We start from the raw sequence: 20984 nt of genomic DNA on the forward strand, positions 1-20984 counted from the left end.
AGGGCCAGTGTCGGCTGAGAGGAGCGTGCACGGGCTTTCGCATTAGGCAAACCTGTATTTGAATCTCAGGTCTGCCACTTTCTAGCAGGAGACCATCTTAGCCTCTCTGTACCTCATTTCTTCATCTAAAAAACGAGCATCTTAATAGAACCTACGTCATCATGGGTGGTAAGGAATCATACATCTCGGTGTTGCACCATGTAGGTGCTCATTAAATGTTTTTTTTAGATTGAAGTACAGTCGATTTACAATGTGTTAATTTCTGGTGTACAGCACAGTGATTCAATTATATATATATATACACACACCTATTCACATTCTTTTTCATTATAGGCTATTACAAGGTATTGGATATAGTTCTCTGTGCTCTGTAGGAGGACCTTGTTGTTTGGTGCTCATTAAATATTAACCAATATTAGGAATATCCCAGACACCCCAAATAGGTTGAGTCTGGCAAATTAATTCTAGGCCAAGGAGTCTGAATTATTTCTTGTAGCTAAAGATTTAAAAAAAAAAAAGAAAAAGGCAGTACTTGATCAGCAGAAAATAAGGGGAAATGGTCCTAAAGCAAATGTGGTACTGTTTGATGGCCAAAGGGAAAGATAATAATAAAATAGGGAAATTCTAGGGGAGTGCTGGTGAGGATGGAGGAGGCTACAGGTATAGCAGCTTCTTCAGGGTTCCTTAAAAGAAACATCATAAATCTCTGCCAGCCTTTGCACCCTTCACTTTCTTGAATGGTCCTTGGGAGCACATGTGCCCAGACAGGGCAAGACGATAGATACAATCTGCAGACAGAGACAGGAAGTTGACTGTCTGTCTGCCTGAACTGAAAATAAGGATGTAATTGTTAATTTCATCAAATAGCCCAAAGCTATTCTGGGGAAAACCCCAAGGTTCCACTGGGGCCCAGAGTTCCAGCTGATGATCTCATCGGAGTGGAGGACGTAGAGGCTGGCTGGGATGCTGGCTGCGGGGGAGGGTGCAGACAGATGGGAATGGTGACTGCCGGCTGTCACTGAAGCAGCCTGACAACCTCTCGATAGCCGAAGAAGGAGACATAACCTGTCAAAGCTTCACGGCTGGAAAAGTGGTGGGACCGGATTCTGCTCAGGCGGGTTGTCTGACACCCTCACGGTAAGTGAGGAGGAAGTGGGGAGAGACCTGGAGCAGGAGATACAGGCACAGATGAGCCACGGACAGGTTCTGAGCACCTCCTCAAACAGATTCTCAAAGCCCAAATTCGGACAAAAGGGCTCTGAGTGGCTGAAATCACTGTCACAAAGCCTGACGCGTTAGGGGAGGCGCTGGCCGTCAGAATTGATTTCCGCTCATTCTGTGCGTAGTTTTACCAGCCTCAGTACTCTGTTGATATGGAGACCGAGCTTTGTGCTTTATGCTATCTCTTTTCATCCGGACAAGGATTCTACAAAGCATGGACAATGACTGCTTTTTTTACCTTTGAGAAAGCTAAAGAAATGAAGCCCAGCTCGCCCAAGTTCAGCTCCTTAGGGATGACAGAGCCAGGACCCGAGCCCAGTTCTGTCTGCTTCCGAGAAAGGAGAGCGGGCAGCTGAAGAGGCAGACCCACTGCCAGCCACAGGACAGGATACAGGAAGCCCTCAATGAGGTACAGCACCGCTGTGTGCTCTGTGTTCCTGCCGGCAGGGATGCAACTCAGCGGGACACGATTCAGTGCTTGAGAAAGCAGACACTCTAGGAAGATTTCTGTGGGAAGTGGCACCTGAAGGGTTAGCTGTTAGTGTTTTGGAAATGACATTTGTATAGAGCAGTGTCTTCCCTGACCCAGGACTTCCATGAGTGTTTACAAAGCAAAGGCTAGTTCTTAATCTGATTTCTCAGCCTTGCGGTATTGGCACAAACCCCACTCCTTTCCCTTCACACCCCCAGAACCACAGGGGTAAATAGACTCAGCCACCCCTCTAGTAGCCCTCCTCTGTTACAAGAGCAGACCTCAGCGATCTCCCAACCCTAAGAGGCCTGGTGCAGCCTCCAGAGCAAAGTCCAGACATCACTCAGACCAGAGGATCATGGCTGTGTGAGGCTAGCACTGACCTTGGAGTCATTGGGCAGCGGGAGAGGAGGGCGGACCGTGTGTGCAGCCCACCCAGAGACCAGCACTGGGTTGAGAGAGTGGATGGGGCAGAACTTGAAGAAAGAAGCAGAAGAGAAGTCTGGTTGGCCTGGGGCTGCGGTTCCAAGTGGGGAGCCTGTGCCCCAGTGGTACATGAGAACATGTGTGTTTGAAAAAACATTTATCACATGCACAAACAACTGGGGATTTTGAGGCTAAATATCTCCATGAATCAGAGTGGATTGAAAGAAAAACATCAAGTAACTTCTCACGGAGCAGCAGAGACACTCAGCTAACACCTGGATGGGTGAATGTGGCCACAGTTCGGGTGACTCAGGCCGAGGATATTGAGCCAAAGCCAAGAGAAGGCAGGGCAAGGGCAGAGTGGCTGAGAGCCTTTCTGCAAGGCAGTGTCCCCTCCGCACCCAGGGGAGCGACCACGGGAAGCCTGGCTGGGTGCAGATGTGCGGATGGATTTGAGTGAGCAGCGGGGCTTCTGCTCAGTTACACTGCCAGTAGGCGGTCTGCAGTGCCTTGCTGGCTTCATTTACTTTTTTTTCTCTTGTCCCTTTTTATTCTGGTTTTATTTTTCCCTTTTTTTGCTGAAGGTTTACTTCCCATGTCCGAGCTGTAGCTTAGTTTAAGTGGTAGCGACTGATGGACTGAGAGGGGGCATGTGAATGTGTGTGTGCACCTCTCTGTTTTGGGGAGGGGTGTTTATTGTTAGCACCCCGTCCTGGGGTTCTCTGGTGCAGTGTGGGTGTGTAGTCCTTTCAAATATAGCCAATTCTGGAAAATGTGAAAAAAAAGAAACTAGAAACAAACAACAACAACCACAAAATCCCCCAAAGACTCTAGAAGCAGCAGATGACTGAGGGAGAGAGACCGAGGGTGGCCCCTCTTCTTGGGCTCTGTGCCTCAGGCTTTGTATCAGCTGAGTTTTGTTTTATTGGCTGCCAGTTTGTTTTGAAAGGCTGATTCTAGTTTCACCCTAGTGTGCTTTTCAGTCTTCTGAGTTAATTTTTTTATGGCCAGAGTTCCAGGTTAATCACTCCTCTCCTGATGATGTAAACCGGAAATACGTGAAGCAGGTGGATTTGGTCAGCCACCCTGGGGTCAAAGCCAGTTTCCCTGGGGAGAGCCGGGCCCCTCATTGCGCAGAGGCCAGCCCTGCAGTGGGACCACTTGGGTATTTCCATACGGTGACATGTGAGGCTTCTGGCCAAGGTCCGCGTCCACGTGGATCAGCCACCTTGGCCCATCTCGTTCCCAGACTGCATCTGCTCTGAACCAGCAGACTCCTCAGTGTTCACATTAATTTTCACGTGTGCCTAGTGAAGAAGTGTCACCCTCTTTAACCTGACTTTGCCCTGACCCTAAACGGCTCTTCAAGCCGCCCCTCTCTTGTGAATCTTTTTTTTTTTTTCATGGCTGTACTGGGGATTGAACCCAGGACCTCATGCCTGCTGAGCACGTGCTCACCCACTGAGCTATACCCCATCCCCTTTTGTGCATCTTCTTTATTCACTAAGGGATTAAGAGCACAGACTCTGGAGCCGCTGACTGGGTGCCCTTGGAAAGGTTAGGTAACCTGTCCGTGCCTCAGGTTCACCACCTGTGAAGAATAGATGGTTCTGGCACCTGTCTCCTAGGACGGCTGTGAGGCCGCAGTGAGTTCTCACAGGGAAGCATTTAGAACAGTGTCCTGAGTGCTGTCAGCGTTTGCTAATTAAGCGTGCCGGGGTGTGACTGCCCCCCAGGCTCTCCCGCTGCCACGCCCGTCTTGGGCCCCGCCCGCTGACTCGGTGCCCTCCTTCCTCATACCTACTTGTCATAGTGCTTGCCATCTTTCAAGCCCAGGTCAGATATTCCTCCTTCTGTGAAACCCTCTTCCATTTCCCAAGCCACTGAGGCCATCCTCTCCTGCCTGTGCCCTAGGAGGCTGGTTATTGCCATTCCCGCCTCCGTGGAGGTTTCTGGAAGGCAGGCTCTGTAGCTGTTCACCTGTGTCCTCCTCTGCTGCTTGTGTGGGAGGTGGGACTGTGTAGGGGTTAGAAATCGCCAGGATATCCATTTGGAAACTAGCTCTGCTACTTACTGTCAGTGTGGCCCAGGGCAGGAGGCCATGCCCAGTGCCTCCCTTTCTCCACCCCTGTCATATGGGGATGTTTTATGGGACAAACCTACAGGCTGTCACCAGGCTTCAGCGGGGTAACACGTGAGCGGTGTGTAGGCTGCGCCTGGGCTGTCAGGAAATGGCAACAATCATGACTGACAGTGTGGAGTGAATGACAGACTGGCTCAGTCGGGGGACCAGACGGGGACCCTCCCGCCTTTCTTCAGCGGCCTCAGCCTGACCCACAGTCCCTCCTTTCCAGGGCCCCCTCCAGCCAGAGCCAGCCTCCCGGCTCCTCCTGAAGATGCCCCTCCTTCCTTAAAAACCGACCTTCCCACCTCATCTGATTCGAAGGTAAATCCCCCACCCCCAAGTGACAGCCCCCAGCTTGTGACTCTCTCTCAAAAATACAGCTTGTTTATTCCTTGAGACCAGTTTGAGGGTCAGGGGTCAGGCTGAGGGGGAGAAATGAGACCCACCGAATTACTCTGAGCTTCTAAGACTCAGAGTGCCGGCCTTCAATAAAGCAGGGACGGGGAGGGGAGAGGATGCACTTAAGTTTCTAATGAGCTTTTCCGTTATTGGTGTTTAAATGAGAGCTGATAATCGATACCTTCGTCCCCCACAAATACCTTAGTGACAGCAGCCGTTTGCTTACAGACTGCCTCCCCTCCAACCTTTTTTCAACCCGAAATGCATCTGAGTTATCCTGAATTTTTAATGACTTGGGTCCTACCTGGGCCACAAGTGGCTTCTGTGGGTCTTAAGCACTTTTGCCTTCCTGGGCCATTTCCTTCATTAAAAAAAATTTTTTTTTAAATTATAGTTTACTACTGTAGTGGTATAAAGATATAAGCCAAGTTGGATTAAAAATTAAACCACCCCTCAGCTCTAGTGTTCTAAGATTCCCTGAGGTAGTAGGGAAAATAATATTTTCCGTATTGATTCCATATTAATATTGGTCCCTTCCCCCTGAATTCCCAGGATTTCAGCACCTCCATTCCTAAGCAGGAAACACTTTTGAGCCTGGATGGAGACAGCCTTTACTGGAGCGAGGTGGATGTGGTCCAGGCAACCGATAACTTCAACCAAAACCACAAAATCAGCGAGGGGACCTTTGCTGACATCTACAGAGGACAGGGGCACAGCTCGCCGTTTGTCTTCAAGAAGCTCAGAGAGGTGGGCACTTCTTGGTTTCCATGAAGGGGTGGAGGCTGCATGTTGAGGCTGAATTTTCATGTTTCATTGTCTTTTCCCACAGACGGCCTGCTCAGGGCCAGGATCAGTCGAAAAATTCTTCCAGGCAGAAGTACAAATTTGTCAAAGGTAAGCCTCCCCTTTGGAAAATACTTTGTTTAATAATGATGATAGCTAACTTTTATATACTGCTTTCTAGGTGGCAGGTATGTTTTAAGCACTCTCTTTATGTAAACTCATTTAATCCTCACAAGAGCCCTGTAACATAGCTACATTATTTTACACATGGGCGAATTGAGGCACAGAGAGGTTAAGTGTCTTGTCCATGATCACACAGCTAGTAAGTGGCAGAGCTGGAATTTGAACCTAGGTTGGTCTGGCTCCATAGTCCATGCTTTTTCCACATAGCCACTATCTACATAGATTAGAATGATAAAAGAACCTTCCCTTGATTGACTTAGCTCCTTCCTTCCAGCGGGAGGAAATTTTTTATCCCATTTTTTGAGATGGGCAGAGACTTACTGATTCCAACTCTAAGGCAAATGATGACCCATGGGCTCAGCTTGGCCCCGCCTGTGTTTGTATGGCCTGACAGCTAGGAATGGTTTTTACGTTTCTAAAAGGTTGAAAAAAATACAAAGGTTATTTCATAACACATGAAAAATATATGAAATTCAAATGTCAGTGTCAATAATGAAGTTTTATTGCAACCCAGCCACATGTGTTTCTTTCTGTATTGTCTCTGCTTTTGTGAGATAGTGCGCTGTGGAGTGATTGTGCCAGAGGTCAGATGGCCTACAAAACCTAACGGATTCACTGTCTAGCTCTTTGCAGAGGAATCTGACTGACCTCTGGTCTTGAGCAATAGGGGCCTTCCAAAGTCATCCTCAAGCCTGCATTTTATAGATGATGAAACTGAGGCTGGTTAAGTAAAGTGAGCCTCCTTGTCACAGAGTGTGGCAGGATGGATGAGGGAGGTCACACTGGGAAAAAGAAGGGGAAGGATATGTGGAGGCCTGGACACTTGTCCTGGCCCTGCCATCATTGCCTGATGGATTTAACACACACATACTGGGCACCTCTAATATGCTGGACACCAGCTGTCACTCAACTTGGCAAGTCACCGTCTGCGTTCCTCTGCCAGTGTGCAGCCTTGGGCAAGCACTGCATGGTGATTGTGGAATATTTTAAGAAATAAAAAAAATTATAAAAAAAGTAGAAGTCACTGATTTCCCATCACATGTCACAGTAACTACTACTGTATTAATATTTTGATATGTTTTCTTTGATCCTGTTTGTACATGTGTGTGAACTCATACACATGCACACACATGTATACGCATACTTATCTCCACACACACTTAATGGAGACTAGAAACCTGATTTCCTTTCTACCCTGGCATCGTGCCCTCCTTAAGTTGGCTGTCACTCCTTCATTTGTTGATTTGGTTGATTTGGCGTACGTGAGTCTTCAGGGCCTTTCTCGGCTCTCGGGAGTGCAGCCCCTGCCTTGGGGAGGTTTATGGTCCAGTGGGGAGAGTGAAGTGTAGATTGCTGTAATGAGTGTGAAAGTGTGCTATGGGATGGCCTGGGGGGAGCGGAGCAGGGTTGAGGGATCAGGCAGGAGGCTGCAGTGCGGGGGAGAGTCCATCAGGGTCTGACCCAAGGCAGAGGAGGGGAGGAATGAAGGGGGCATTCTGAAAGATATTCATGACAGTGAATGGTGACTAACTGGATTGGGGAGGGAAGGAGGTTTCTAGGAAACTGAATGGATGGTGGTGCGCTGTGCTGAGGAAGTAACTGTGGGCGGAGAAGCAGGTTTGGAACTTGCTGAGTCTTGGCTGTTTACTGGAGTTTCGGGATGCAATTCAACATTCAGGTCTGGAGTGTAGGATGGGCCTGGAGATGAGAGATTTGGGGGTGCTCATCACAGAGGTGAGAGATTCCTGGAGGAGCAGCTTGTAAAACAAGATGATGAGCTCAGCTGGGGAGACTCAGGTTTCAGAGGAAGGCAAAGGAGGAGGGTCTTAGTGGAGAAGCCAAGAAAAAGCAGTCAGAAAGGCAGGAGGGAACAGTGACTCAGAACCCAGCAAAAGAGGATTTCAGGGAAGAACCCCAGTCCTGGGAGTCAAAGAGACCTGGGATCTGGTCCTGGCTTCAGTGCTTGCTAGTCATGACCTTGGGCAAGTTCCTTAACCTCTAAGCTTCTGCTTCTAGAAGACAGGTGGTTAGGGTGTCACGTGCTGCAGAGCAGTGAGTCGGGATAACTTCAAGTTCTTTGATTTCAAGCTCCTTGAAGGCATGCAGTTGTCATTTGTCTACCCTGGTGCTGAGCTCTCAGGGATCAGAGCATGTGGTACCAGGGAGGTTACTGGTGGGGTCAGAGCATTTGGTACCAGAGAGGTTACTGGTGGGCTCAGAGGGGTGGAGAGGGTAGAAGATAGGAAATGGAGCAGTCTTTGATTATTCTTTCTGTCTGACTCCTCATTCCTGCACTGATGCCTGATTTCAGATGCTGCCACCTCAACATCTTACCTCTGCTGGGCTTTTGCACTGGAAAACAGTTTTTCAGCTTGATTTACCCATACATGGCAAATGGTTCCTTACAGGACAGACTCCAGGATCAGGTAAGGGGCTGGGTCATGGTCAAAGAACAGAACTAGACAGCACCCAGTTAGAGAATCAAGGCCATTCACAGAGGCCCTTCAAGGAGAGGCACTGGGCCAGGATAGAGGAGATCTGGTTAAACATCTTCAGGTAAAAACCTATTTAAAAAGTTTTTTGACCAGAGGCATATAAGCCAAGAGCAAGACAAAGGTACCCCATAACGCTAATTTTATTCAACATTGTTCTGATGTTGCTAGCCAATGCAATAGGACAAGAAAAAGAATAAACAGTATGGAAGAGTGGAGGCAAATTTTTAATAAAAAATGCTATTCTAGTAAATTCCTATTTGCTTGTGAATTTATGGAATATCTCTGGAAAGATACAAGAAACTGGTGCCTGGCTACCTCTAGGGAGAACTAGGAAGCTGGGGTACAGGATGGGAGGGAAACTATTACTCCATACTCTTGTACCTTTTGCGTATCACACCATGTAAGCGTAATACCTATTAAAATTACAGTTTTTAATACAAACAAAGTTCCTTCCCATGAAATCCTGAAACAGAGGGGAAAATGTTATTCCACAACAGAATCATTGCTTCCCTTGGCAAGGACCAGACAAAGCAGTTATTCACAGTATAGTAATGATCATTAACGTTGCTGAGCTCTTACTGTGTGTAAGACACTATGATAGTGGCTTACCACCTCTCCTTCAGGCCTTGCCACAGCCCCAGAGATTTCCCACATTTTCAAAAAGAGGAGTCTCTGGCACAGGGAGGCAAAGTGACTTACCCAGACGAACATAGCTGACAAGTGTCAGGGCTAGAGTTTAAACTGGGGTCACAGGGCTTCGGATTTCAGAGTTTTGGAGAAGAAATCTATTAGTATGGCCAGTTCTTAGAGGATATGGGACCTAAGATAGGACCTGAAAAGTTTAAGTGGTAATATCACCTGAGGACTCTGTCTTAGAACAACACCTGAGGAAAGGTTGGAGAACTTAACCCACTCATAGTCCCCATCAGCTCTTATGAAATCTCTGCAAATACTCATAAAATTGGTGCAAGGCCCATGTGGTTGGTGTGCCAACACAAGCCACCTAGCTCCTCAGCGAACCAGCCCCTCCTAGAAAAAAATTCCAGAGTTGCCACTGTGCTGGTCATGATAAAATAGCTGCTGGTTATTGAGCACTTACTGTGCGGTAGGCACTATGCTAGGGGCCTCCTATGTGCTTGTCTGAGTCTTTAAAACAACCCTAAAGCATAGGGATTAGTATTTCTATTTTATATCTGAAGAAATGGAGGCCCAGAGATGTTGAGTGTCTTCTCCAAAGTCACACAGCTAGTGCATATTCCTAGCTGGGATTTATACCTAGATTTGTCTGATGTCAAAACTGGTACCGTGCCAGTGAACCATGATGGCCGAGCCCTGTTGCAAAGGACATGAGGGCTGGAGGGGAGACAGGAAGCCAGGACCCGCCATCGGGACTTTAAAAAGGCACAGAGGTGACTGTTCTCCTCCTCCTCCTCTTCTTTCTCTCAGGATGGCTCAGACCCCCTCCCCTGGCCCCGGCGTGTCAGCATCTGCTCAGGGCTGCTTCGTGCCGTGGAGCACCTGCACGGCCTAGAGATCATCCACAGCAACATCAAGAGGTGAGAGGGTGGGCTGGGCTCTGCCCAGGGCCCGGGGCCACGGGGATGAGACAGTGCATGCTCCTGGGTCCTGCTCCTCTCCCTCCATCTCTCTTCCCTTTGACTTTCTCTCCCTCCTCGCTTTTCCTGGGTCTCTTCTTTGTTGTTACAGCCTCAAAAATCAGTGTTTCTGGGTTGCGGTCTGTCTGATTGCTGTCAACATGAGCAGCCTGTCTCCACGTTCGTCTTTCTGGACTGCTGTTTCCCCGAGAAGCCCTTCGCACCCCTGCTGTATTTCACTTTCCCTCCAGCAGCTGGTCTGGACTGGGTCCTTGAGCTGTGGGCCGTGTCTGTCAGGCCCCCTGGGCTTTTGAGCTCCTTGCTCAGGGTCTTCTGGGAGACCTGCCGTGACTCGGGTTAGGCGTGACCCTCCGCATCTCAGCACCGTGCTCCCAGGAGCAGGAGGTGCCTGTCTGGGGACTGGAAGCATGGGAGGGATGCCAGAAGGCCAGAAGGTCTGGTGAAGCTGACCTCGAAACCGTAGAACTCACACTTGCCCAGAGTTCTCTTCCCATTTGGCAAGTGGGAGCCTTTTCGTCTTTTTCTTCCCCCTTATCTTTATTTGATTCACAATTATCATAGCGAAAAAGGAAGTGAAAGAGCAAGAGGTCGTCCTGGCCCCACTGCCCTGACTCACCGGCTGGCCTCCATTTTCCTGTTTTCTTTCCAGCTTCTGCCTGCACAGAAGTCTTAGCCCTAAGGGCGCACCGTTACTTCATTACGAACTCGTATTTTCTTCCCCCACCATGATTTAAACATGCTCAGCATTTCCCCACATTGCATGTCATCATTTTTTGCCACCTCTTAGTCTTCCATTGAAGGTGTCTGCCCAGCATTTACATAACCACTCCCAATGGCAGGTACTGGAATTAGTGTCTACTTTTGAAAAACCACTTGGGGTTAGTTGAAATATTTTTATACATGTAGCTTAGTTTTTAAAATGTCTTGAGTTTTCCTTTGGAGTCATTTCTGAGAGTGTTCATTCCCTTGGTTTAGATAACTGGGTCCACGATGTTTTTATTGCTCTTCTTCCCCATGATCTGAGCATGTGGACTTCAGTCACCTGGGCGAGAGCTGGGGGTTGGAGTAGCTTTGGAAGGGATGGAGCCAGTGCAGCCTGTGGGCTTGGCAGGCTGCAGCTGATGAGGGCTGACATCCGTGGGGATCAGGATGGCTGCACCTCTTTGGCCACCAAATGCCATTTCTGGGGCAGCCAGACTCATCTGTGCACCATCCCCATTTGCTGATGGAGGTTGGCTCCAGTCTATCCCTCCGCCTATCAGGGGTGGCTCATAAGCTCCTTGTAGAGGGTCCTCAGTGACCCTAACTTGCTGGCGCTGCTCACTAATAAGTTCTTTTCCAGGAGGTCTCTCTCCATGGCAACCTCGCCTGTCCACCTCAAAATGAGAACATTCTCTCTGCTTGCTTTCCCCACAGCTCCAATGTTCTGCTAGACCAAAACTTCACCCCCAAGCTGGCTCATCCGATGGCTCACCTGTGTCCTGTTAGCAAGAAGTCAAAATACACCATGATGAAGACCCACCTTTTCCAGGCCTCAGCTGCCTATCTTCCAGAAGACTTCATCAGAGTAGGGCAGCTAACAAAGCGAGTGGACATCTTCAGCTGTGGAATAGTAAGAGCTTTCTTCTCTGCTTAGATGAGGGCCTGCCCTTCCCACAGCTCCTTTGTAGGCACAGCATATAATAGAGGCTCTTAGAAATGTTCCACCACGTACAGCGGGGGTTGGCAAATTATGGCCCACAGGTCATAACTGTCCCATGGCCTATTTTGTATGGCCTATAATTAAGGATAGTTTTTACATTTATAAAAGATTGAATAATAGTAATAATAATAATAAAAGGATGTGTGACAGAGACTGTTTCTGGCCCACAAAACCTAATATTTATTGTCTAGCCTGTTACAGAAAGTTTGCCAACCCTTGAAGTAAAGCCACCCATGAGTGTCCAGATTCTAGTAGGCTACAGATATCTCCTGACTTCCCTGATTCCTCATCCAGCCAGCCATCTAATTGTCTCTCTCATTGTTTATTCTTGTTTGTTCATCTGTTTTGTCACCTGTCCATCCATCAGCCCAGGTATCTATCCAACCATTCATCCAACGTCCATCCATCCATCCAATGCCACCTGTCCACTCAGTATGTAATCCCATCCCACCTCCCTCCTCTTCACCACCACCGATCATCATTACTGTGTGCAGGGCACTTGAAATGTAAATGTAACTAAAACACAATCCCTCCCCTAGGAGTTCACAGTCTGAGTGTAACAGCCTCCAAAGTCCATTTCCCTGAGATCTCAATGGGTTTGATGTGTTTAAAGGGTTTTGAGAGGGGGAGAGTGTAGCTCAGTGGTAGACTATGTGCCTAGCATGCATGGGGTCCTAGATTCAATCCCCAGAACCTCCATCAAAAATAGATAATGAATAAATAAATAAACCTAATTACCTCCCCCCTCAAAACAAGCAAAAAGAATAAAGGGTTTTGATGTGTCTAAGTAGGTTTGAGAAGTGCTGGGCTGAGCAAAGTTGAGCAGGAAAAAAAAAAGTTACCACAGAATTAGTCAGAGCCTTTAATATGGTAATAAGCCTTTAATCTGATAATTGTGAGTTTACCACGATCGATCGGTATGGACTGTTTTCCAAATTCATTTGGCTACAGAACCATGTTTTCTGAGGATCACTAATCATCAGAGACCCATGGAACCCAGTCTGGGAAATGCTGGCTGAAAAGAGGGGCAGGCTCTGGTTGACCTCTGCCAAGAGCCAACAGCTGCATCTTGGACCTCGCCTTCACACTTCCTCTCCAGCCTCAAATGCTACATTTCCCCTCTCTGACCGCAGTCTCCCGTCGATCTGCTTCTCCAACTAATGCCCTTCCTCTGAGCCACCTTCTTCCCTCAGCCCAGCCACCACATGCCAGATTCTGCTTCCCTCTGTCTCCCAGCCCATCGGTTCTTCTGGGTTCCTTGTCCCCCCACCCCCACTGCGAGGGGCTCAGTGAAGCTCAGCAGGGCCAGCCTGGGGTCCCGCTCCTTTAAGAACCAGCAGCACCGAGCCCCTGAGGCTGCCAGACAGGATCCTGCAGAGTGTAAGAGCATGGATTTGAGTCCCAGCTCAGTTCCTTTCGGCTACCGTGAGCTAGGGCATCACCTGTAACTCTGGGCCTCAGTTTTGTCCTCCATAAAATAGGGGTAACGGCACATACGGAGATTAGTAAGATGCTGTATGTGAACTGGTTAGCAGAGTATGTTGCATAGATCAAGATGATTATTATTACCGTGGTTATACAGTAGATCCTTGTTGTTTATCTATTTTATATATACTAGTGTGTATCCCAAATTCCAAACCTTCAGTCTTTTTCTCAGCGCTGCCACTGACAGATGGTATGATTTTGAACTTCGGTTCCTCTTGTGGGGAACGCTGCGTTCCTCGGTATGTTTTGATGAGCACTAGGTGACCTCTGTCAAAGGCCCAGCACAGGGCCTGCCATGTAGAAGGGGCAGAAGAAATGTTTGTTTATTCATTTCTTCTTTTGCTTTCCTCCCTTCTTGGCAGGAGCTGGTCAGGAGTCCCTTTTTAATTGGCTCCCATCCACCAGCTGCAGGAGTGCCCTCTCCTGCCCCCTCCAGGCCACTGCCAGTCTTTTAGTAACCACGCGGGCCCTTCCTTTGAAGGTGGAGGATTTCTTGGCAGCAATGTGAGCCTGTTCTGACTTTGAGAGAAGATGTGGGAGGGAGGTTTGACACTTAAGTGGGGTACTCACCCCCTCTATTTAGAAGTGCTAGATCAGGATGTCCTGGAGAAGGATATGGTCTCAGATTTTAGTTCCTTGCCCAAAGATCACCTAAGCACGTAAGGAACTGAGTCAGAATTTGAATCCAGGCCTGTCTGACTATAGACCCCTTAACCAGTGTGCTATGTCTGCCAAGGAGCCCTGTTCAAAGCAGGTTTCCCATTTATTAAGACACATATCACAGTTTTGCGGTGGCTTATCCTGGCTCAGGACTGTACTCCATTCATGAATGGATGAATTAATGAATAAATAATGTTAATAAAGGCCTGTGGATGAAACATGCTATGGGTGTTGCCAAGGGTTTCTGTTTAGAGTGGGTATCTGCACATAGGTTCCTTCTTTTTCTGAGATTGACATAGCAATGCTTGCTTACCATTTCTGATGGGTTTTAAATGAAATTATCTTTAAAATATAGTGTTTGTGTGTGTATGTATATGTACATGTGTACAGATAGATGTATATACGTATATATATAGAGAGATGTGTATATGTGTATATCTATCTATCTGATGGAAATACATACACATTTGGCTTCTAACCTTCCTGCCTTCCTATCAATTAATTCAAATGTTCTCCTAGCAGCTGACAGCATGTTTAGTTGGAGGAGGTATTTAGTGACATTCCCAAGTTCCAGATTTGGGGCAAGCGTCTGTGCTGGCCAATGGGAGAGCCAGGCCTGGAGCTTAGACTTCGTTCCTGAGAAGAAGCTTCTCATTTTAGCCAGAATCTCCCGCCTGAACTTGTGCATGCGTGTCTGAACCGTGCTAACTCTGTTTTCTCCAGGTGTTAGCTGAGGTCCTCACAGGCATCCCTGCGATGGATAACAACCGAAGCCCAGTTTACTTGGTAAGGGAATCAGTTACTTCTGGCTCACAGCTATGTGGGGTCAAGGGATAGGGAGGGCAGGGTCCTCCACTGTACCCATTTTACAGATGCTAATGAAGCCTCAGTCCGGAGTTTGATATGCATCTGTGCAAAGTAGCTGTAAACTCCCCTTCTCACTCACCAGCCAACAATTACTTTTTCCTGATAATAGAATTTAGAATGTTAAGGGGAAACCCATATCTTCTCTCTACAAGTCAGGCAGTCAAATAGGGTTTGTCTTTAAAGTGGTAAAAGTTAATTTTAGTCCTTTTAAACAGGTTTCTGTAATGAAAATTGTAATTGCCATTGGTAGGTTTAAAGAACTGTCATTTAAATATGTGTGCATGTATGTGTGTATAGTGTCATTTCAAAAATATAACAACACAGCCTGACTCTGTGTTTGGCACTTTATATACATTATCTTTCTAAGTCACCTCGGAATCCCCATGAGGTTAATAAAGTCTTTCTGTTCATCTACAGTTGAGGAAAGCAGGTTCTGAGGTTTGCCTGAGATCTCAGCTTTACTAAATGTCAGAGCTAGAATTCTGAATCAGGACTTCAGAGCCCAAGTTCTTAACCTCGATGGTCTCCTGACTGTTTAAGTCTCATGACAGTCTAACCATATGGATTCATTATTGTTACCATCCCCATTTTACAGATGAGAAAACTATGGTCAAGGTGAAGAGAGTGGTTTCTTGCCCTCTGCAGTGAGATCAGTGGTGGAGCAGGGATCTGAACCCATGTCTTGTGTGGAGTTCTGCCCCCTATGCATGTTCTAGTCCTCTTGATCTGTTTGGGAGGGGAGCACTTTCCTGACTTGACCTTGAGGCCACTGGAGCAGCTGGCTTTTTTTGTGACTAGGCTCCCAAAGCATCCCTTGAGCCCTGGGCTGGGGAGCAGAAGGCCTCCCCTGCACGGAGACAGTCAGGACCTGTCCCTTTGCTGAATCCCCAGAGCTCTGCCCCTTGGGGCACCGGCCCCCTCTACTGCAAAGAGGTCAGTTTGGGCAGCTCAGATGTGGTTCAGGGCAGTTTGGGACAGTTTCTCATATGCTGACAGTTTTCTCAGAATGCGTCACCCAACCTTCCTCTGGGGCTCCCTGGGTGAATGTCAGAGGAGAATGAGCCTTTTGAGACACTTGTGGGACATTTTCTAGAAGGCTTTTTGGGTAAATGGTTTCTAAAAATATGGGGGAAATAATTTTTTAAAAATCTAGTTTCTTTCTCTTCTTCTAGTCCCAGATACAGTCTCTTATCATCTCCTGCTGCAGGACCTGTAATTAATTGTACATGTAGTTAAGATTCAAGTCAGAAATGAAAACTGCTGCCTGGTATGGTCCAGGATGGGGGGAGTAGGGATCTCCCCAACCCTCAGGAGAGTTCATGGCTGCAATGTCTTTGGAGGTCCTTGGGTGGTTTCCATCAAAATTTAAAATGTGTGTACCACTTGTACACTAGGGAAATGCACACAAGTGAGGAAAGACAGATGGACCAGGATGTTCACTGCAGCATTAGCTGCAGTGGTGAAGCGCTGCTGGCAAGTGAAATATCTGTCAGTTGGGAGGTGGTTAAAGAAATGACAGTGTGATCACACACAGCATGGAATACCATGAGGTTGCTTATAAAAACACTTTATACGTTTGTAAATATTTATAATGAGGATAAAGATATAATATGATAGAATTTGACATACATGCATGTCTATGAAATTGTCCCCAAAACCAGATAATGAGCATGCGCGCTCCCCCAGGAGTTGCCGCTTCTTGCCGCTTCTCCTTTGCACACCTCCCCGCCATCCCTCCCAGTCCCTGCCACCCCCCGCAGCCATCAGTTCGCCTGCTATCACTGTACAATTGTACAAAAGTTTCCGATTTCTGGAGTTCCCTGTAAGTGAAACCGTAGAGAGTGTGTGTGCGCCCTGCTGTTGTCTGGCCTTTCCAACTCAGCACAGCTGTTCAGAGACGCACCCGTGCTCTGTGTGTGTGTCGGGAGGTCTTAGGCACTGAGTGATGTCCTACTGCGCGGATTTCCCACCGTTTGTCATTCACCTGTTGATGACATCTAGGGTGTGTCCAGCATTTGATTGTTACAAATAAAGCATCTGGTACCTTTGTGTGGGGGTCTCAGCGCGGACATAGGCATTCGTTCTACTGAGGTGTAATTCACACTTTTGAGGTACACACAGTGTATGAGTTTTGACAAATGTAACCACCATACTCAAGATGTGGAATGTTTCTGTCATTCCAGAAAATTCCTTCAGGCCCCTTTACAGTCAGTCCCTCCCCCCTACTTCCAACCCCCAGCAACTCCTGATCTAATTTCTGTCAGATAGTTCTGTCTCTGCTGGAGCGTCAGGTGGGTGGAATCTACAGCGCGTGCCCCTTTGTCTCCGGCTCCGTCCACTTGGCGTGGCGCTTTCCCGTTTGGTCCGTGTTGTACATATTGGTGGTTCATTCCTTGTACTGCTGGGGAGTATTCTGCTGTACGCATGTCCGACCATTTGTTTATCCGTTCACCAACTGCTAGATATGTGGTTTGTTTCCAGGTTTGGTTAATTCTGAATAAAGCTAACATAAACATTCTTATTTTTCTTTAAATGAGAGAGACATTCTGATAGAGAAATATCTGCAAGTGAGAAAAGCAAGTTCAGCACAGTATGTCGTGTGATTCCCATCTTTGGTAATAAATAGATCAATGAATTAAAAAATCGTAACTTATATTTTCTTATTTATTTGGGGCTAGTTATAGTACCTACCTGACAGGGTTTAGTGAAAAGTTAAATATATGTGAAGTACTTAAAACAATGACTAGAACATAGTAAGCACTATGTGTGGTGACTATTACTTTTATTATTAAAACTCTTATTTTAATAGCTCTTAGGAGGTTGCTTGCTATTATCATAATTTTATATATAACTAAAGTGATTTAACTGTGAACTTTTATAGCAGAAAGTCTAGAATAATATAATCCAAACTGTTAGCAGGGCTTACCTTTGGAGAATTGAAATGGCAGGAAAGATTAACTTTTGCCCTAAATCTTCAACTGCTTCTATTTTAGTTTTTAACAAAAAATGTTTTTTATAATATTGTTGATTTTGTAATAATTTCTGTTTAATTAAAAATTTTAGGGGCAGAGGGTATAGCTCAGTGGTAGAGTGTGTGCTTAGCATGCACCAGATCCTGGGTTCAATCCCTAGTATCTCCATTAAAAAAAAATAAATAAAACCTAATTACTTCCCCCCTCAAAAGAAAAAGCTTAATTTTTTTTTTTTTTAATTCAAGTAACCTGCCTACTTGGCTTAGAAAATTTTAACAGCACAAGGTAGCAACTCCATGCCTCTTTCCCTGGCCTGCCCTCAGGGATGACTTCTTCCTTAAAAAGCCCTTTTTATTATAGACAATTTCAGACGTACACAGAAGTAAAGAGAATATAGGAATCTCTGTTTGCCCATCCCATCAGTGATCCACATGCTTTTCTTTTCTTTTTCTCTGCCCCTCCCCAGCCACTCCATGCTTTTATTTCTTTTGCACCCCAAACTTTTTTGTTTGTGTATTTTAAAGCAAATCCCAGATATTATGTTATTTCATCCATAAAATATAGTTTTAATTCCTTATTACCATTTAACTACCTATTCCATTTGTAGGTTTCCCAAATCATCTCAGAAATTGGTTTTTAAAGTTGGTTTGTTTGAAGCTGGATCTAAGTAAGGTCCACATGTCACCTTTGGTTCTGTTTCTGAAGGCTCCGGGTCTCTAGCTGCACCACTCCCCCCTCTTTCTGTCTAGCATCGCGTTTTTGCATAAAGTGGGCCACTTGTACCCTAGATTGTCTCACGTTCTGGATTTTTCTGATTGCGTTTTGTGGTAGCCTTGACTTGTTTCTCTCTTCCTCCTGTTTCCTGTGACCTGGTTGTCAGCTCTTGAGACTTAATTAGAATCACGGGCGGCACTGCTTCTGGATGGCTCTGTGTACTTCCTGTTGCATCACAACATGAGGCGTGCGGCAGATTGCCCTACTTTCGGTGCTGAGATTCATCAGGGTCCAGGTGGAGTTGCTGAGTCCCTCCATTACTAAGTTCCCTATCACTTTGCCATGGAGTGTTTTTATTATTTTTTTAATGAAAGTACTGGGAATTAAATCCAGGACATTGTGCATGCTAAGCACACGCTCTACCACCCCATGCCCCCCACCTCCCCACCAAGGAGTGTTCTTGAGGAAGGTCAGCATCTCCTGGTGACCCTTGTTGGACAAGATCCACAGTTTCATTGGAGGTGGTGATGTGGTGAGCATCTACTTCCACTGTTCTTTCAGGGCAATCGCTCTGAACAGTTTCTGATTCTGTTTCAGATGCTAGTAACCTCCACATCTGTAAATAATACGCTTCTACTCCTTTTTAACTAATTTGTCAACTTTAAACACCATTACACTTTTTAAAAAGATAAACATTTAAAAAGGCAGAGCTTACGTGGCAGCTTGAGGTTTTTAGTCTCTGGGTATTTAATTGCTGATGGTGTTAGATGTCTAAGTATTTTCGGACCTTAGACAACCCATTTTCTCCATGGGGAAACTGAGGCATGGTGGGGGCTGTTCTGTTTCGTTTTTAAAGCAAATATCAGGACCCATGTCTGATAATCTCTGATAATCTTTTATTCTGAATTATAACTGTATTTGTACAAAAACCTGTATGAAGCCATAAAAATTTAGCTTTACATTTAATGAGTCACTTCTGTTAAAAATAATAAAATCATACAAAAAGGAAAAGACACTCAGCCAAAAAATAAGTTCATGTGTACGATTTGTGAAAACATTTATGAGACACTTACTATGTGCCGGGTACTGTTCTTGGTGCTTGGATACAAAGGTGAACAAGGTAAAGTTCCGCCCCTCATGGAGCACTCATTCTGGTAGGGGAGAACAAATGATATTTAAGTAAATGAAAACATGTGTAATTTGAGGCCGGTCGTTAGTGCTATGAAGAAATGGGAAGTAATGTTAGGGGATAGAGTTATGGAGTCAGGGGAGGGCTCTTAATGATCAGGGAAGGCTTCTTGGTAAAGGTGACATTAGAGCAGAGACTGAAGTGAGGGACCAGGACATGGTAAAACTCTAGGTACATTCTAGACAGCGGGAACAGCAAGTGCAAAGGCCCTGAGGCAGGATGAGCTTAGGGGCTTCCAAGACAGAAGGTAGAGACAGAGTGATCGAGTACACTGAGCTAGAAGGAGAGAAGGAAAAAAGAAGATAGGATAGGTTGGCAGAGGCCAGATTGTCACAAAATCTGGGGTTTCTGACCATTGTTAACAGATGGGAAGTATTACGAGACATCAGGAACTCTTGATGTTATTTCTTCAAATATAAATGCAAAACAGGCTTGCAGAATGGTTGTTAAATATAGGAAAGTATAAAAAATAAAATAGAAATCATTCTGGAGATGACTACTATTAACATGTGACACCCTGCCCTCTGGTGTTTATTTTATGTATGTCTATATACACATGGTTTATGTTATTTACATATTTATATTTAAATATATATTTATATTTTGTATTATTTATAGCATGGATTTTCTTCATTTTTGCATTTTATATACTATGAAATATTATATATAATGCATATTTTATATAACAAAGTGTGTTGAAATATTTCTATATATTTTATATAGTTTTAAAAATGTTATATATTATAGATAAATATATGTTACATATTTGTATATTATATAATATAGTGATATAAAATATTTTATATAGTTTACTAATAAAAGACTGTATATCTATGAAATATAATTACAAATATGTACATATATAACATTGTTTAAAGTATATAATATGTCATATGTATATAAATGTGTATATATGTAGAATATACATGGAAATTTTATATGTGAAAGTAATATTATTCACACAAATAAATATACCAAAAATATAGACAACAAATATAAATGTTTCATATGTTAATATAATATATAATAGATTAATGCAGTATTATATCAATTGATATTATACCTAATTATATTACATATGAATTTCCTATATTTAATGTATTTAATTGATATTAGTATTTAATATATTTGTAACTTATTTATATACTTACAAATAAGTAAATATATGCATATGAAACATGTAACAATTTATGTTATACAAATATACTTATATATTTATATAGAAATATATTCATTACTATTTATATAATATATCTTCTGTTTTATGTATAGTTCAGATTTCTGCTTTCTAAGTAGCATAAAATGTTATAACATGTAAATACAGAATTTATAAGATATAAAAATATACATAATAATTATTTATGTAGTAAATCTCCTATTAAATATACATGGGCCAGAATGCTACAGCCTAAAATGTTTATTTTATATCACAAGAGATTATTCCTGTAAATGTTAATAAGATAAATTATTAGTGTAAGGAAAGTGCTCAGAATGTGGCAAGTACTGTATAAATGGTAGCTATTATTACTATTAATTATTATCACTAATAAACTACTGAATATTTACTTTAAGTATCACACTAGCGATATGAGTGTGCTATGGAATGCCCTGTACCTGTGAGGAATTTAACAATTCTCCGGTTCTTGGCTGTTTTAACTTGTTTCTGGGGTCCTTG

The 20984-nt window shown here is 44.9% G+C and overlaps 1 protein-coding gene across 3 annotated transcripts in view; it reads left to right on the forward strand.

The window, feature by feature from the left end:
* The window catches only part of IRAK2 (interleukin 1 receptor associated kinase 2), a 52616-nt gene that overhangs the window by 25224 nt on the left and 6408 nt on the right, over window positions 1-20984 (forward strand). For 2 of the 3 annotated variants that reach the window (XM_032458945.1, XM_032458948.1), the window contains 7 exons: window positions 4474-4565; window positions 5196-5390; window positions 5473-5537; window positions 7921-8035; window positions 9551-9660; window positions 11137-11332; window positions 14291-14353. In XM_032458945.1, the coding sequence (XP_032314836.1) occupies window positions 4474-4565; window positions 5196-5390; window positions 5473-5537; window positions 7921-8035; window positions 9551-9660; window positions 11137-11332; window positions 14291-14353 (836 nt within the window). The remainder of the gene's footprint in view (window positions 1-4473; window positions 4566-5195; window positions 5391-5472; window positions 5538-7920; window positions 8036-9550; window positions 9661-11136; window positions 11333-14290; window positions 14354-20984) is intronic. The other variant, XM_032458947.1, reaches the window with a different exon arrangement.

The sequence above is a fragment of the Camelus ferus genome, chromosome 17, assembly GCF_009834535.1.
Source record: "Camelus ferus isolate YT-003-E chromosome 17, BCGSAC_Cfer_1.0, whole genome shotgun sequence".
Classification (NCBI taxonomy): domain Eukaryota; kingdom Metazoa; phylum Chordata; class Mammalia; order Artiodactyla; family Camelidae; genus Camelus; species Camelus ferus.